The sequence below is a fragment of the Mixophyes fleayi genome, chromosome 5 (genome assembly GCF_038048845.1).
Source record: "Mixophyes fleayi isolate aMixFle1 chromosome 5, aMixFle1.hap1, whole genome shotgun sequence".
NCBI classification, from domain to species: Eukaryota; Metazoa; Chordata; class Amphibia; order Anura; family Limnodynastidae; genus Mixophyes; species Mixophyes fleayi.
In genome coordinates, this window is record NC_134406.1 from 31054269 (window position 1) to 31072962 (window position 18694).

General features: G+C 41.5%; 1 protein-coding gene across 1 annotated transcript in view; it reads left to right on the forward strand.

Moving 5' to 3' along the window:
• Nucleotides 1–2769: 2769 nt before the first annotated feature.
• Nucleotides 2770–18694, forward strand: part of ARMC3 (armadillo repeat containing 3) — a 97999-nt gene continuing 82074 nt past the window's right edge. The window contains exons 1-3 of the mRNA XM_075211226.1: nucleotides 2770–2827; nucleotides 15171–15219; nucleotides 17151–17268. Of these exons, the coding sequence (XP_075067327.1) occupies nucleotides 15172–15219; nucleotides 17151–17268 (166 nt within the window). The 5' untranslated portion in view covers nucleotides 2770–2827; nucleotide 15171. The remainder of the gene's footprint in view (nucleotides 2828–15170; nucleotides 15220–17150; nucleotides 17269–18694) is intronic.

An 18694-nucleotide genomic window follows, 5' to 3' on the forward strand; every position in this document is an offset into this window, starting at 1 on the left:
GACTGCTCGCTTACACTGTTTCAGTCTGTGAAGGAACAAGATGGTATTAAGGGATACACACTGAAAATACGCATAGAAATCTCCTTCATGGACGTTTCTTAGACATCCTGGTTTTCACTTCTGTAGGTAAAATCAGCTCCATTTTTGTGAAAAAAAATCTGTAATTAAGAGATATTATAAATATATCTGAAGATGTCTGTATAGACATCTTCATAAGGTATGTGCGTTTGAGGACTCCAGTACAGAAAGACCAGGCACATGGGTATATATAGTTCTATGACCAATTTGGCCATAAGCGTTTGGGACAATTACAGACCCAGGTGTCCAAATCCGATACTGAATAGCCGGCTACTATAGGGAACAGTTAGGGGCGGGTTCAATTACCAGTGAGGTCCCGTAGGCACCTCACGCCATGTGTTCCTGCGCAAATTTCTGGCATTTGCAGTAGAGGAAACTTTGCTAATTTTTCCTGGCATCTCTATGAGGTACAAGCAAAAACGAGTGTATATTTCAACATCCAGCGGAGACCCATTGTACAAGTTCAGGGATTCTGAGAGATGGGGGGGGGGGGGGGGGGCAGGTAAAAAGTACTGGGGCTCTGATCTGCTTGTGTAGTGGGAGGAGCCACCAACATGGTGTGACTACGCCCCCTTTGGCAGCTATGGATGGAGCACCAAGAAGTTGCTGTATTGAGGCCTGAAATTCCTCTTGGCAGCTATGTACAAGGTAGACTACGTGGCTAATTGAATGTGCCTGATTATGTGGTTGGTGATGACCATACACACTGATAGACTAATTCAGTGGATTCCAAACTTTTTCAGTTCAAGGCACCCTTAGGGTCTCCAAAATTTTTTCAAGGCACCCCTAAGCCAAAATAATTACCAAGTAGTCCCCCGCCTTGCTTACCACTGGCCCTGGCTGAGGCACCCTTGTGAGATCTCCAAGACACCCCAGGGAGCCTAGGCACACAGTTTGGGAACCACTGGACTAATTCATAAGCTTTCTTGTCGTTTCCTTACTATAATTTGCTCCATCTTTAAAGTGTTGTCTAACTAATATCATCACTGGCTCAAGACAAGAGTAAGACAACTTAGGTAATAGTTTTAGGCCTCTAGATGTTAAATGTACTATAGTGATCAAACCAATTTTAACATCTCTGCTATGTTTAACTCAAACTGAGAATATCTTTTCATTTACAAGGTTATCAAAGTGAATTATAAATTATCTTTTTCCGTGATAGATTGCACTTTTTTGACTAACATTTTGTAATAAATGATTTCAAAATGGTGCAATAGATAGCTTGGCAGAATGGGAGTTTTCACCGATTCTTTTTCAAATTATGTACTTTATTATTATTATTATATACATGTGTGCGTCATAGTAACAGAAGTATGTACACTTTTATTCCCTATGATGGAAACTTTGTTTTGTGCAATAGAATGTGTTGGCATTAGACGTTAGTCTCTCCTTCCCGCAGACGAACACCGCCATCAACAGGGTCTCATTCAATCCCAGAAGAGCCGTATTCTCTACATGAGTTTGGTTTCACTCGACTCACTAACCGCATTAATCATGGTCAATTACTGTGATTACCAGTGTGGTCTAAGAAGAGCACCACAAGGATGAAAAATGTAATATTGTGGCCCAGTTGAAGCCTATAAACCTAGTCATAAATACTACTAGTATGGTGCTCAGAGAGTTAAGCTAAGCACACATGTAATGGAATATCTCTAGTCATAGGAGCCAACTTTTTAAAATAATTGGGGGTGCTCATGTTATGTTCGCTCCCATATGATTGAAAAATACCATATATAGATTGGATAGTGGCACATAGCTGGTTTCTAAGTCTTGGTGATATTAACAAATTATTCTAAACATACCTCCCAAGTGCATCAGACACGCGCTAGTCACGTCCTAGGGAACTTAACCCCGACGCACCCTACTTAAGGAGGCAATGGGCACACGCAGGACCACGCAGGACCATACCTAAGGCTGTGCCAGAGGGGCAGTCACCCAGGGCACACACATGTGAAAGAGGGCGCAGGGGGGGTTTCTGAGTCTCCAGAAACCCCCTCCCCCTGCGCTAAGTGGCCGCTATAGCTGCACTGTCCTATACAGCAGCAGCGGCGCTGTCAAAGAAGCGTCCGCGGCGGTGCTGTAGTGTATACAGCACCGCCGCGGACGCTTCTTAGACAGCCCTGCGGCTGCTGTATAGGACAGCACTGAAGAAACGGAGCTGCTGTGCATGCGCAGCAGCTCTCGCGGGGGTGGTTTTTTTTTGAGTCGACATTCCTCCGTTCGCCCCCGGGTTTGGGGGAGTCACATTACCTTCTTGCCCCAGCCACCACACAGCTCTGCACACACACTTTCCTGATCAAGTGCTATAAGTGCTAAAAGCTGTGCAAATAAATTAGGGAAAAACCCCCCAAAAAATCTGGAAGACCCAATAACTGTTCAACAGATGTCTGCTATTTACCAAGCTATAAGATCTTCTGAAAATTGCACTGATAAACCCCAAAGTGATCCAATCACACGACATGTGCACGGAACAAGCAAATCTGTCCCCACGTGTATTTATTTTATTAAACAGAGACAGCGCTGAAAGCAGCAGTGGCGCGTCCGTGGAGACTGTGTGCGCGCTGCTAGCTGCACTTGTCAGTGCTAGACCTGCCGCGTCCGTGGAGACTATGTGCGCGCTGCTAGCTGCACTTGTCACCTGCGCTCTGCAGCTCTCAGTGCGCGCTCACGGCTGCCCTCTGTGCGCGCTGCCGCGTTGCCTGACAACCATACACACAACACAGCACAGCAGCCGGCCATAGACAGGCAGGTAAGTCAGCGAGAGGTTTACATGGGAATTACATGCATCACATAAACAGAAAACTTAGCAAAATGCATCACTGTTTTATTTTTCAACAGGTCTAAATAGTGCATTATAATCATAACATGCATATGAATGCAGTAGTGTAAACCAAAAGAGACGTTTTAAAATGTATTGCAAAGTGTATGGCACCTAGTGGCATAGTTTGCAGTTAAGCTTTTGTATTTGGGCATTAAACGGACTGCCATTGTTAAGGCATATGACTAACGAATTTGCTAAACCACACAGGGCAAGCTGTACAGACACATTAGTTGTCATGTTGGTGTAGCTGCATATTGTGCTTTCTGTATTACTCCCAATAGCTGGCCTTATAACATGACCCCTTCCACAGACAGAGCACAAAGTGCTGGGCTCCCAAACTGACCACTTATTTTTCTGTTGCTGTAACCTGGGGTTAAATAATTAATTAGTAATTAAAAACACATTTCTTGTGAATTAATTCATTCAGGCCATGCATTTGCAATTTTAAACTAAATGGGAATTCCAGGAGCAGAACATCGTGGTAGATTAGGTCATGGTGGAGAATCAGCAACAGATATATGTATTGCTTTTGAAATCGATTGTACTGATGGCATTCATCCATTATGTAAATAATGTTACCCTGCAGCACACAAGGCTGTATACATCATTCCCTTCCTTTTGGAACTATGAATTTTAGGAACGCATAATTTGTTGTTTTTTTATTGAAGTATTAAATAAAATCCAAACTTTCATGACATTCATTGTAGAAATTTAGGTTAGAGGAAGGCATGCTGATTAATGTAGCATATAAAACTCTTATGTCATGCACACCAAACCAATTAATCTTGCTAAGTGGTCCCGATCAAGTCAGTTGTAGAGACTTGTAGTGTAAGGTACAGCACAAGTTGCAGGAGAAACCATTTTTTTTTTTTTTTTTTGAAAAAACAAGAATAATTTGTTCCATATATTATATTGTGGCAGTAGAACAATTGCACCTTCAATGTGATGATAATTTTCTTGTAAAGAAAATAGCTGTTAGAGGAGTCGGTTCAAAAAAATCTATAAAGGAGTCGGTTCAAAAATATCTAGGGCACTATGATTCTTAACAGTCTTCTTGGAGGAGGTAGTTCTACTCTTGTGTTCTTCTTACGTGAACTTTAAATTGCTTGATAGTTTTTTCCAATATTCATTTTGCGACACAGAAACTTCAACATATAAATACAGAAGTATGTAACACAAACATAAATATGTTTAATGGAAACAAAAATTCAGGTAGCAGATATGTAAAATATGTCCTTTGTATCAAGTAACTTTACATGTTTTAACCTGAGATTTGCAGGTAGTTGTTGAACCAATAGCTATTGATAACAATAAAGTAGTCTGGGTAACTGATCTGATGGCAGAAAATACAGGGCAAAAAGGCTGGTGAATGGCATCTTTTTGTGTTTTTGGCCTCTGTATCAGCTGTTGCCAAAGCCAATATCAATCAGATAGCAGCATTGGACTCAGTTGTGAATGTGATCAAGCGTATTAGCCAAGGGCAGGCTGAACCCTACATAAGTGAAGGGATGCTACAAGCGTATTAGCCTTCAGTCGGCTGAACCCTACGTAGGTGAGGGGGCGCTACGAGTGTATTAGTCTAGGACGGGCTTAACCCTACGTAGGTGAGGGGGGCGCTACACATGTGTATTAGTCTAGGGCGGGCTGAACTTTACGAAGGTGAGGGGTTTTTACGAGTGTATTAGCCTAACCAGGTCCTTCCTCTTAATGCTAAGAAGAGCAAAGCATGGGCCTCTGAAGTGAATAGATTAGTATCACTGGGCTCCGTCACTGACAGGTAAATGTGGTCAGAAGATGTGATTGGTCTCTTGGGCAAGAGCATAAAAGTCCATCTGTCCTATAGTCCACAAGCCCTTTAAGAAAATGTTAGTGCAAAATTGGAATACGGTTTATAGAACTGAAAGGCTCAGAGTGTGTTGTACTTAAGTAGACGGTTAAGAAATAGCCATTGAGGACGAGTGAAGTACATTCATTGATGCAGATAGCGCAGGAATAATTTTATTATACAGGTGGTTTCATTAATCAGTTTAAATCTACTATGTAAAGTTAAATATAACTAATCACAGCTGTTTAATTAGATGGCAGAGGGTAATTTTGATTATTTTATTGTTTCTCCATACACAGCATTGGCAATGCCGATATTGATCAAATATTAACATAATCAACTTAGTAATAATAGTAGTCTTCTTTTAACCAGCGGGAATGTCTCCACATCATGTGTACATTATTCAGCAATACAACCTCTTCAATACATATACGCAAATAGTTTAAATAAACCCAGTTTGGGGCTAAACTTTCTTTCAAGACATGTTCTGTCAAATATCTCATTGCGCACAGTGGTGTATCTTTGGGGCATTGGCCCTATGCAGACCTCACCCCGGGCCCCCGATGGACGCCTCGTTTTTGACAAATGCAGGACATCTTCTATGAAAGAGTTCTTTGATTACATTACTGTACAGCGGTCCAACCACTTTTTTTTTTATAATATTAAACACCTATTCCTAACAGAGCACTGGCCTTATTATGCAAAGGTGTCAAAGTGATTTCGTATTGTTGACAAACTGTGTTTAGTGTGAAAGTTGTATACACATAAGGCCAGGAGTCACCGGAATAGGGCCACGAATCGGTGACTCCTGGCCCTAGGTTCAACGCCTTGGTTCGCTCTATAGCAGGTAATCACCATTCATGCTGTGCAGTACCAGGATCCTTGTTGTGATCTTCATGCAGCGATACTTCTGTCTGCGTATATATATATATATATATATATATATATATATATATATATATATATATGTTAAAGGGAAATTCTACAGGTGTTTGTTGAGTCTACATTTGTGCAATTGCATAAATTGCATAAATAGAATTTGAGAGGCTCAAAACGTGAGCATAAGGCTCTAGATTGTGCAAGCCAATACTTTCTGTGTAAGATATGAAGGCTAACTACACCCCTGCAGGACTCACTGTACAGATGTGTTCATACAGAGGTGAGGGAGAGAATCTTATTGTGATTTGTGATCGCTGTCTTCAGCCTGACGTACTGGAACAGGCGGTGATGATTATTATAGGAGTGGCTTAAAAAAACCACAACTCTCCATTAATACGCTGTGTAAGACACACCTGAGATCACTAAATCTCTAGAATTCCAGCTGTGGCGCTGATTTAAATAACAGAATAAGGTTATGTGGCATTCACCTTGTTAAAGGAACAGGTGGGGATAATTTATCTTACCCTCAGCAGTGTAATACTGACCAGATGTATTGCTTTTGTCTGGTCAGGATATACTACTGGAAATGTCCCAGTAAATCCCTCTAGAACGGTCCTGTGACACAGTGTATTTGCAAAGAGTGCAGATTTTATGCTTTACCATGCCCAAACCACATTACAGTAAAGAGGGACAAAGCTGTATAGCTATACATTTTCTCATTAAATAATGTTTTTTTTATACTGTATGCTGCTCTGTCATTTTTTTGGTGTATTTTTTTTTTGTCCTTTTTTTTTTTTTTATATATTACACTTTTTCAGAGGAAGGGTGATAGAGGGTCTTAATGTTTCATTGTGGCAGCAGTGTGCTAGAGATCAACATAAATACAATCACTGCCTGCAAAGCAATTGTGTTTTGCTGCTGTAGGCCTCCTCTTGAGAGGATTGTGCATAAATTATTTCCTTAGACCTGGGGTGGATCTAGAAAATAATTTTAGCTGGGGCGATTTTGGGGGGATGATTTAGTCCCCGTCCCCTTTTTGACAGCTAAGGCTGTCTACGGCTGCACACTGGGCCTGAATCATTAAGGAAGGTAAAGCAAAAAAAGGAGTAAATGATGTTCTCTGTGACAAACCATGTTAATCAATGCAATGGTTACAAATTAGTTTATTATTTTGCACATAAGTTAAATACTGGCTGTTTTTTCATCTAGCACACAAATACTTGATAGCTTTATTTGTACAATGAAATTTAAAGTTGATCTAGAACATGCCTTACGCCGACTATAAATCTGTCCCCACATTTTACATTTACCTCATACTTGCCAACTCTCCCGGAATGTCCGAGAGACTCCCGAAATTCGGGTCGGTCTCACGGACTCTCGGGAGAGCAGGCAAGTCTCCTGCATCCCGCAACTGCCTAGCCTAAATTAAGCGATTCACTGTGAATTGCGTCATTTTGGCATTCCCACGCGACAAAATGGCATTTCCATCACGGAGCGGGGCCAAAATGACGCATTTGCCCACCCTCTAGTCACGCCCCTCTCCCGACCTACACTTGCCGAAAGTATATAAGTATGATTTACCTCCCCCTCCAATGCAACATGGTTTTGCCCAGATACAAAGTTACTCCTTTTTTATGCTTTACTCTCCTTGATGACTCAGGCACACTATGTGCAGGTCTGTTCGGCAGAGACAGCGAGGTAGAGTGTGCAGCCCGGCTGCTCTGATTATTTTTAAAACACAATCGGAGCAGTCGGGCACCACACTCTCCCTGCCTGTCTCTGCCGAACGGACCTGCACATAGTGTGCAGCCGCCGGCAGCAAGCCTCCCCCTGGCTCCGCCACTACCTTAGACTGAGGTCAAGGTAAAGATTGCTACCCATGTGAACAGGAGACGCGTGTTATCATAGGGATCTATGACCCCTGTGTCAGCTGCATTTTTTAAATCTCTTTCTCATCCGCATTTTAATTAGAGCACAATACAAGTAAATTTACAAATTGCCTTACAAGCAGTTACATGAATGACCACTTTTTGTGGACCACTGATTAGTTCCTAGTAAACTTATAGTCAACATTCTCATGAATATAATCATCATCATCATCATTTATTTATTTATATAGCGCATAGTTGCCTACTCTCCGCGAATGTCTGTGAGACTCCTGAATTTCTGGGAGTCCTCCCGGACTCCCGGGAGAGCAGGCAAACCTCCTGGTTCCTGGCCGACCATTAGTTTAGTGCCGGGGGCGGGGCTTATTATGTGATTTGAGCTTGCCCAAGTTGGCAAGTATGATATAGCGCCACTAATTCTGCAGCGCTGTACAGAGAACTCATTCACATCAGTTCCAGTTAAACCCACAAAATGGCTGCCTCCACAATATACAGGGAATGGTTCCTTTTAAAGCACGTGTTTGAAAGTTGATGAATTAAAAAAGTTAGAAATAATATTTTTCCTAGATGAATTAAACTACTTCATAGGCTACAGTTTATTAAGCTGATGGAATCATCAGGACTGATGTCTGTGGGAATATGGCTGCTTAGCCTCATCCATCTTCAGTTTATCCAGCAAGGACCAATAAAGTTGCCTTATTCCTATACAACGTTCCTGAGTGAGGAATTTATTCCAGCTATCAGTCAGATCTGGCAGGCTACAGAACTCATTACTGCAAATGAGAACATAAATATTAATTTGCCAATGCAAACCTCATATAAAATGTAGCTAAAATGATGGAAGTAACTTTAGGGAATGAGTGAGGGGCAATTAAATCCATTTTTTATTTGAACGCCTTTTATATAATTTTTGTCACCGACATGCATCATTTTGTGTAAAAATGTAAATGTACAACGTGAGAACAATTCCCTTAGTTGGATCTTGCAAATCATTCTCAGGTGCTAATTGAAGAAGATGTAAAATATTACACATTGGAGGTGAGAGCGATAACGCCTCTGTGATGTTCTTATTAAACAGTATGGCTGTATTCTCAGGAGAATCGGTCCTGCCCACAAAATGTCTGCCTCCATTGTGTAGAGACAACGGGTGCACTTTAAAGTGGAACTAACCTTACAATATAAATATTACTTGTTAAATACTGCCAGGATTTCCTTTACCATACACATCTAAATTAATTGATTTAACTAGGTCAGTAATTCTTAACCTGTTGCCACAGAGGAAAATCATTAAAACACAGTTTGAAGGGCTGTGCGGCTAGAATTGATAAACCCTGTTGTAAAAGAATTATTATTAACATTTATTAATTTGGCGGCACAATTCATCCAAGTGAACATAGTACGAGTGCCAGAAGGGAAACGAGGGTGACATAAAACAAGAAGTAAATTAAAGACGAGTGTAACAAACGAGAATATTAAAACAGAAAGAGGAATTTCGAGGATAACATTGGCAGCAGAATGTAGGGAGCAATGCTGGTTATAGATACAGAGGAGGGCATAGGGGAAGCACTGCTCCTGATTTCACAAGCTTGTGACATGCCTGGAGCATTTTTATATGGTAGGTGCACTTCTGCCTACTGTCACTATCAAATGACACTATGTAGTTAATACCAGATACTTTGAGACTATATACAGGCAGACTGGAGCTTGTTCTGACAGACCTTCTGTCTTACCTCAAAAACGATACTGCAAGCGCTGTGGTGGTACCAAGTCTTCTGTTTGGTCTTCAAGGAGGTTAGCCTATGTGAGTACCTTAAACCCCTCTAACCATCCTCTGAGCCACATTATGTACTCCACCATGGAAGTATTCTGGGTAGCCAGGCCACCCTCCTGCATTCTGAAACAGGTCAAGGCATCCCTGGACTCTGTGGCCACATAGTAGGTAAAAGGACAAGAAGCTGGTGGACTCCTGTGGCAACAGGAGTTATTCCTCCCAGTCTCCCCCATCTAAAGTTACAAATGCCATTAAGCATCTGCTTCAGGGTCCAGTTGAGTCCCTCTCACAGTCTGTTAGTTTATGGATGGAAGGGGTGGTGAGGAGCTGCCTTATTCAGCATGTTGCCAAAAGGCAATGGACAAGTTCACTCATTAGCTACATCTCTTGTTTGGTTAGGATCTCACTGGGTTATCCACCTACAGCATCATCCAACACTCCACACTAGAAAAAGGTCTTTGTCAGTGGTTTCAGTTTTTGGCCCTTTCCTTGTTTTTGGGCCAAAAAGATTTTGTGGGCAACTGACAATAGATTTGGAGATCAGTCAGACGAAAGCCACCAATTCCTCCTACAGACATTGCTCCTCCAGGGTATATGAGAACCATGCTAGAGAGACTGGGATGCATGGTGGTGTTTATCTGCTGCACGGTGTAGCAGCCAAACACCACCAGGTCCTCCCACAAGCATTACTCCTCCAGGGTATATGAGAACCATGCTAGAGAGACTGGGATGCCTGGTGGTGTTTATCTGCTGCACGGTGTAGCAGCCAAACACCACCAGGTCCTCCCACAAGCATTACTCCTCCAGGGTATATGAGAACCATGCTAGAGAGACTGGGATGCCTGGTGGTGTTTATCTGCTGCATGGTGTAGCAGCCAAACACCACCAGGTCCTCCCACAAGCATTACTCCTCCAGGGTATATGAGAACCATGCTAGAGAGACTGGGATGCCTGGTGGTGTTTATCTGCTGCACAGTGTAGCAGCCAAACACCACCAGGTCCTCCCACAAGCATTAGTGCTCCTGGATTCATGAACCATTCTGTAGGCCTAGTGGTGAGAGGCCTCTAATTTCCCATGGGAACACCAGGTAAGTAAGTCTTGCTCCCCCAGAACCTCCTGTATTGCCACTGGACCACCAGGAAGGGGTGCTTCTCTTACTTAATACACATTTTAAACTAAGCATTTCATACACCTGTTACATGACGCATTGACAAACAGTTATTAAACATATTTCTTGCAACATGTCAGGGAGGAGAGAGAAAAGGGTCGTCCAGCCATAATAATTTTTACTTTCTGTTTGAGGAAACCATTAGGTTTTAATGTGAACCTGTATGGGTACCAATTGAGTTAAGTGCTAAAATAAATACTAATACAGACAAGTAAACCATGAAAGTGGCTTTGCATATCCAAAACCTCTTATATACTGTCTCTGTTCCCAATTGTAAAGCGCTTCAGAATCTGCTGGTGCTATATAAATAAATGATGATGATGATGATGAGATTACAATCAACTGGCAAGATTTAAAATACTTGTATATGATTGTTAAGATACTGTATATATTTGTGATTGTTACAAAGTGAATATACATACTAGATATAGATGTAATTAAGATATACTTTTTTCTCTCTTATATATAATATTGTATTGGTAGAATAAGGCTGCACAAATTAATTTTAAGCTTTATAACATCGTCTTTATCTGGCAAACCTCATCACATCAGCTCAGCATTTCATGGGCGCCAGATATGTCATATAACATTGACCTGATATTATGAAGTTAAAGGTGAAATTAATTTGTGCAGTCTTGATGTCTTCTCTTATTTGGATTACAAACAATAAAGGGCTGGTTACTTTCTGTAAAGCTACAGTGAGATTGATGCATTTTTAGGGTGTACAGGTTGCACATGGATGAAAAATGATGTTTGCTACTGTGTAATCTAAAATTATAATGTCTTGTCAATTAGTTTATCCTGATCTATTTTCCATTATATCAATGCTGTTACATTGCAAACAGCTCAATGTGAGCCAACCTCAAGCAAATTAAACCTGGTAACATAAAAGCATTGAAGCTACATTCAATTAGTGTTTTGTTTTTAATTGATAGACGGTTATGAAAAGCTGAAAAGCTTGTGTGCCAGCACAGGCTATATTTGCTGGTTACATTATATCATGGAATATATTAACAAATCTTACATTGTCTCAATCACCCAGTTGTTATGAATGTCACTGTCGGCTAGAATTCACTATATTATCCCCAGATGGTGGTCAGGTTTATCAATGTCAAAATTCTAATTGCCTGTTTGCATGTACAGCCATGGTAATGCTCAATGTCCATGCATTTATGTCAGGGCTATCATTTATCATCTTGAAAGGTAAGGCATGTTATTCTATGCCATACAAATGATAACAGCAGACATAATTATGTCACTGACACCTTTGCTTGGGCAATTATGTGGGGAAGCGAGACTTAATATAAGTGGGATTTGCAGTATTGAAATATACACGTGTGGAATTTTACGGTATTACGGCAGAAAAGAAACAATGAAGATCCTGTGTGATGAATATTCCCCCCAAAAATATTTTATATTAAATGGGTATAATAGAAGCACAAATGAGTATAATATGCAAATAGTTAGCAATTAGCTTTGATCAATCAAGTGCAAAGTCAGCAATGAAGGCAAATGGAAGGTTGCATTGTGTTAATGTACAGTTATACTTTTGCCATTTATAGTAATTAACTTACAATGATGTGCAATCTGTAGTACAAAATGCCAATTAAAGTAATTATAACCCAATTATGACAAGAGTAAATTCTGTAGTTTAATGAGACATTTTTTTAACATATTTTTGTCAGCCAAAATGTGAAGAATGTCATTATTTAGTGAGCCAGGGTGATTTTTTTGGGATAAGAGGAGCACATTGGAATAAGTATTATTATTTATGTATTATATTGGTTTAAAGAAATAAAATGATTAACCATTTTTTCATCCTTGTTTTTAATGCACCTATTCAACCTCAGAAATACTTCCCTACATTTTCTTGGTTAGTTGTAACATTTCTGTATAAGTGTATAATACTTATATGGACCAAAATAAAGTATATTATTGTTTTGTTTTTTAAATACATCATATAAACTATAATATCCCTATGTTCCCTAACCTTTAGAGGAATTATGAGTATGCTTTTAAAAGGGAGGTCCATGCATTTTTGTTAATGTATATTCCCCAATTAACTGCAATTTATTGTTAACGATGTCTTCAGGTAGAAAACCAGGCCTACATTTAAGCTGCAGATTGCAGTTGACATATTTTAAGTGAGTTTGAAATAGTAGTTTGATCTTTAACATCACCCTCCCATCTCTGTTCAGCATAGCTTAGTGCAGGGGTGGGCAAACCAGTCCTCAAGGGCCATAAACAGTTCATGTTTTTAGGATTTCTTTAATCATGCACAGCTGAGTTAATCTATTTGGCTGGGTCAGTAATTATCCCAGCTGTTTCTACAGACAGAAATCCTAAAAACATGAACTGTTTATGGCCCTTGAGGACTGGTTTGCCCACCCCTGGCTTAGTGGAACTATATGATCCAGCCATACAGCAATGTTGGTTTGACAGTCAGAGGGTTGGTTGAGTATATAAGGAGAATAAAAGCTTTGAGTGAATTGTAGAGGTAGTAATCAGCTAGAATAGCCTAAGGTGGTTAAGAAAATAGTTCAGGAATTTGATAAGCTTGCCTGAAAAGATAAGTTTTCAGGGAACACTTTAAGGTTTGCAGGCTAGGGGAAAGTCTTGTTGTAAGAGGCATGGAATTCTACAGAGTGGGTACAGCCCAAAAAAGTCCTGTAGCTGGGAGTAGGTGATTAGCGTGGATGATAATTAATCTTGGAGAGAGTGGAGAGGTCGAGTTGAGAGATATTTTGTAGTTTTTACAGTGTCTTGTGTGAGGTATGTGTGTATTCTGGAAATAGATGTATGTAACTTGATTTGAGTACAGACTGCATGTGGGGAACAGAGGACTGCTCTTAATCAAGGATAACATTTAGGCATCAAGCTTGAGGGGTAGGGTTTATTTTCTTGTTGTCAACAGATACCTTGGTATCAAGTTGGTAAATTCTGTTGACTGTTGGGGATAGAATAGCTCTGTGTTTGAAATATTGGCATTCAGGTGGCAAGAGGACATCCAAAATGAACTGGCAGATAGATATTCAGTAACACAGGTCAACACACAGATGGCAAGAGATCTGGAGAGCATAGATAAGTTTGGGTATCATCCACATGGAGGTGAAATCTAAAGGGCCTTATTAGAGGAAGTAGCAAGGAGATGGATCCAGAGAATCAAACACTGAAGGATCGAGCTGATAAGTAGGATGAGATCCAGGATAGGACCGTGTGCTGAAGACTTAGGGAATGTTGCATTTGTATAAGAAGTTAGTGCTCAACAGTGTCAAAAGCAGCAGAGAGGTCCAGGAGAATGAGAAGTGAGTAGTGTCCGTTAGATTTACCAGTGATCAAGTCATTGACCACCTTAGTCAGTGCAGTCTCTGTGGAGTGTTTGGAATGAAAACCTGACTGAAGTAGGTCCAATAGTTCGTGTGAGGAAAGACAGTGGGCCTGAGTCATTAAGGAGAGCAAGGCAAAAAAAGGAGTAAATTTGATCCTGGACAAACCATGTTACAATGCAAGGGGTGCAAATTAGTTTATTATTTTGCATACAACTTTAATACAGGCTGCTTTTCATGTAGCACACAACTACTAGATAGCTTTATTTTTACACTGAAATTTAAAGTTGATCAAGGACATGCCCTTCCTAACTATATATCTGTCCCCACATTTTAAATTTATCTCCCCCTCCAGTGCAACATGGTTTCGCCAAGGTGCACAGTTACTCCTTTTTTGCTTTTTTTTCTCCTTAATGACTCAGGCCCAGTATGTGTGTGTGAGTTGAGTGTAGGTAAGCTCCTCAAGAAGCTTGGAGGGCCATGGGACTTGAGAGATTGGATGGTAATTTGAGAGCAAGTTTTGGTCAGAATTTTTTTTTCAGATATAGGAGTAATAATCTCATGCTTGAATAGTGATGGAAAGATACCTTAGATTACAGAGTTTAGTTAAGGCTGGGATGAGGACAAGAAACAGTAATCGACTGATTTATGAGGGTTTATGAAGGTTTATAGTCAAGTGGACATGTAATTGATATGAAGGAGAAAACGGTAGATGCTTAATCTTTATTTATTGGATCAAATGAAGAGGACATGCCAGTGGTACACCTGTATTTGTGTGTGCGGTTTTTCCTTAATAGGTTCGGAACGCAAAAGCATGCACCTCTAAGGAGGCCCATGGTGGCCTTCATGTTGGTGTTAGGTTTAATGCGATTTACAACCTTCAGGAGCTCCTCAGTTTCAATAGTCATCCAGGTAAAATCATGCCATTTTTTTAGCAATTCCATGAAGATGAGAGAAAATACCCCTGAAGAGGCACTAAGACACCACTTGGTGACCCCAATACTTGCAATGTCTTGCACGCTTTATGAAATACCTCAATCAGAACAACCACATGTAGCATAATGATGTAAAAATGAATCTTGAATTGAGCAGAAATGGCAAAATAACAACTTGCTGTAACTCCACAACAATTTCTAGCCAACAAATCACACCATGATACCCACAATTCTCCATGCTGTGTTTTGGAGCAAGTTTGTATTTAACAGGATGTGTGTCTCTATGATCTATGATCGTGTTGGGCAGCCGCAGGGAAGCGTGGAGAGACGTTAATGAACTTGCTCTGAGTGCTCTGTGACATTTTAATTAGCATTGTTTTTTAACCCCTGTGTGTATAAGGCCTTATTGTAATGGTAATGTGTCATAAGCCTTATATTTAAAACATACAACAATTATACTATACTATTGTTTATTTGTAGAATGGGGAAAAAAGTCAAGAAGGAAGTTCAACTGCCTCCAAAGGACGTGGTAAGTTTGTATTAGAATTGTAATGGAAGCATTGTGAGTCTTGAGTTTAGTACAACATGCAACGTGGAGCAGATCATTAGTGAGCAGCTTTCATATGTGAGATAACTAGATATTAATTACCTATCTGTTAATTTTATTATCTACTATAAACTATTGATTATAATAATAGATGTGTGGTTGATGTACTTACAGATATAAGACACAACAACCATTCTGGGTTTGCATTACTTGCATCCTAGTATATTTTAAGAGCTATGACCATTATAGCACAGTACATCATTGCCTTAGTGTTCTTTAGTACATGCTTGGTCCCCACTCTCCTATGACTGTCATGTTGAGCCACATCACCAGGACTGGTGGAAGCCCTGCACTGGCTCGGAGCTGCTTGACAGGTGTGAACAGTTGGCCGGCGCTCCTCTGACACCCAGCGTGGTTGAATTAGTAATATAACACTAAGTCACATTATGTCAATATTTAAATATTGGATCAACTTGTAATTCTGGACAACTGTATGTAAACCCCCACTTCAGAGACCTTTATTCCTTACTGGGAAGCTAAAGTTATATAATACTGGCCAGGCCAAAACTTGGAGTAGATATAACAGGCATAACCTTACAGTAATGGCAGATTGGCTCTTTCTGCACCCAGCATTTAACTGCTCCAGGAACCTGGCAAAAAGCACATATCTCATACTTTCCAACTCTCCCTGAATGTCAGGAAGACTCCCTGAAATAGGGGTGATCTCCCTCACTCCCTGAAGAGTCTGGCATTCTCCCTGATGCTGAGCCAGTACAAGACGTGGTTGGCTTCACCATCTGCGGCATGATGACACAGTTCAGAAATTGTGTCCTATGTCCAAGTATTGATGCCTATGGAGATGGCCATTTTTATGGAGACCAAGATTTAATCAAAGACTGACAGGCAAGGCAACATGACTTCAGTAATGGAGACAGAAATGTAAAAGACACTTCAGTCTCTAGAGATTCATTAGCTGCTTTTCTTTAATGCATAGTTGCCTACTCTCCCGGAATGTCCGTCAGACTCACGCATTTCTGTGAGACCTCCCGGGAGAGCGGTTCTCCTCCTCGCAATAGATAAGCGGTGGGGGCGGGGCTTAATGACGTAACTATTGTGACATCTTAGCCCTGCCCCATGCTGTAGTTGGCCAAAATTGTGACAATCGTTTAGGGGGCGGGTCCAAAATGATGCAATTCGTCAAGAACCGATCCCCCGGGATCTCCCTTAAGCCAACGAGGAAAAGTTGGCAAGTATGATATATCTGACACTACCCTGAAGTGAAAGAAGCTGCAGGAAATAACCCACATTTCCCGCTTCTTCTTGTCCTCTAATGCAGGCTGCTAATGCAGTATATCAATTCAGCAGTGTTATCACATACTTGCCAACATTTCTTTTTCTTTTTCCGGGAGATGCCGGCTGGGACGTGGGCGTGCAGGGGGCGGGGCTGCGAAATCGCGTCATTTTGGCCCCGCCCCCGTGACGGAATGACGCAAATCGCGTCATTTTACAGTGGGGGCGGGGCTAAACGCCGCGATTCCGGGTGAATCGCGGCGTTTAAACTGAATTTTTCCCCCTTCCTATCAGGGAGATTGCCACACTCGTCCGGGAGACTCTCGCAAAATGCGGGAGTCTCCCGGACAATCCGGGAGAGTTGGCAAGTATGTGTTATCACCAAGAGACTTTGTTAGAGCTGTTTTGTTGTCACTGGTTCATAGTAAATGGATAGGTGGGTATTCTCATACGGTTTAGTTAAGTCCATATAATGGCTTCCTGCACAATATAAATCGTCTTTGTTTTCTCAGGCTTCAATGTCAATGTCACTGTGTTTCTGTTCAAAAATAACATGTTTCATGTTTATAGGTAAAAAAGTTCACAAACATCCCTTTCCTCCCTCCCACTTTCTGTGTTTGCAGTTTGACTCATTAGCAATTGAAAGTAAAAATGCAGAAACAGCCGTCTTAATGCTTCAGTCTCCAGAAGAGGAAATCCTCGCCAAAACCTGTGACGCTTTATACAAATTTGCAGGAAAAGGTTTGTAGTATGCTGGTCAACTGCATTAAAATAAATGATCTATTTTGAATTCTTAGAGCTATTAGCTGCATTGCTGTGACATCATTGGTGTCACTCACCGGACCGTGAGTGCCTCTTCCCGGACATTTAGGAACCGTGGCCGTCCACCATCCTGAGGGTCTGCGCATGCGCAGCCCTTTTCTATACTTCAGTGTATACCCCTTTAACTTAATTGGCAGATCAGGCAACCTCCCTATATTAAGCACCTGTGGTCACTACCACGTTGCCTGATCTTGGAGTCTCATTCCTCATGAGTCTCTGAAGGTGTTCCTGTATTACTTGTGTATTCAGTGCTGCTGATTCCTGTGGTTTCCAAACCACTTCTACTACTGTGGTTCCATACCACTTCTACCATCAACTTTATCATCATGACTGTTTGCTGATTCCTATCCGCTGCCTCCGTGCACTACAGTCTTCTACACCACTTCAACGTTATTTTATATCAATGTGACTGTTTGCTCATTGCTATCCGTTGCCTCCGTGCACTCCAGCTTTTACCTCACTCACCTGCTTCTCATCAAGTCTGTTTGCTGATTTCTATCCGCTGCCTCTGTGCACTACAGTCTCCTGCTTGCAACTCGCCTGTGTTCAACATCGTGACTGCCAGCTGACTACTATCCACTGCCTCTGTGCACTACAGTCTCCTGCTTGCAACTCGCCTGTGTTCAACATCGTGACTGCCAGCTGATTACTATCCGCTGCCTCCGTGCACTACACTCTCATCTCATCTTTGCTGTGACTTCCTCGAGACTGCCGCTTTTCATTACCATCTGCTACACTTCGTGATCTACAGCTCCGGCCCTGCGCTGCACTCCTGTTTCCCATCGCTGTTGGTTCCTGTGGTTGCTACTGGTTACCTCCGTGTGCCGCTGAGTCCTGCCGCTGTGGTCAGCGCTATCGTCCATCTCCTGCTGATCCACTCTCCACGCCTTCACGTGTTCCACTGGCCTCTACCCTCCTGTCAGCATTGGATTTGTATCTCTTCTACTACCCTCTGCTGGATCATCTCCATTCTCCTGGGTTTCCTATGAGTCCAGTTCCACGTGTTGCTGACTCCTGTGGATTCGTGTCCCTGTCGGTCTACTCACCTGTGCGCTGCACCTGCTAGACCGCTGCTTCTCCTATCCAGGGACTTCCTATCCAGTCGGCCTCCAGCCGCTCAGGTACCGCTGCAATCCCATCTGACTGCTACTGCTGAACCACGGTATGCATACTTCTCATTGACTGTGCTGTGTATTGCATATCTTGCTGGACTGTGTTTGGTTCTCTCTGGAGTCTGCTATCCGCTGAGTCTATTGCCATCATTGACTGTGTTATCATTGTGCTGGACTACTTCAAGAGACTTTCTAGATTGCAGACCTGATCAGTCATTTACATATATATATAC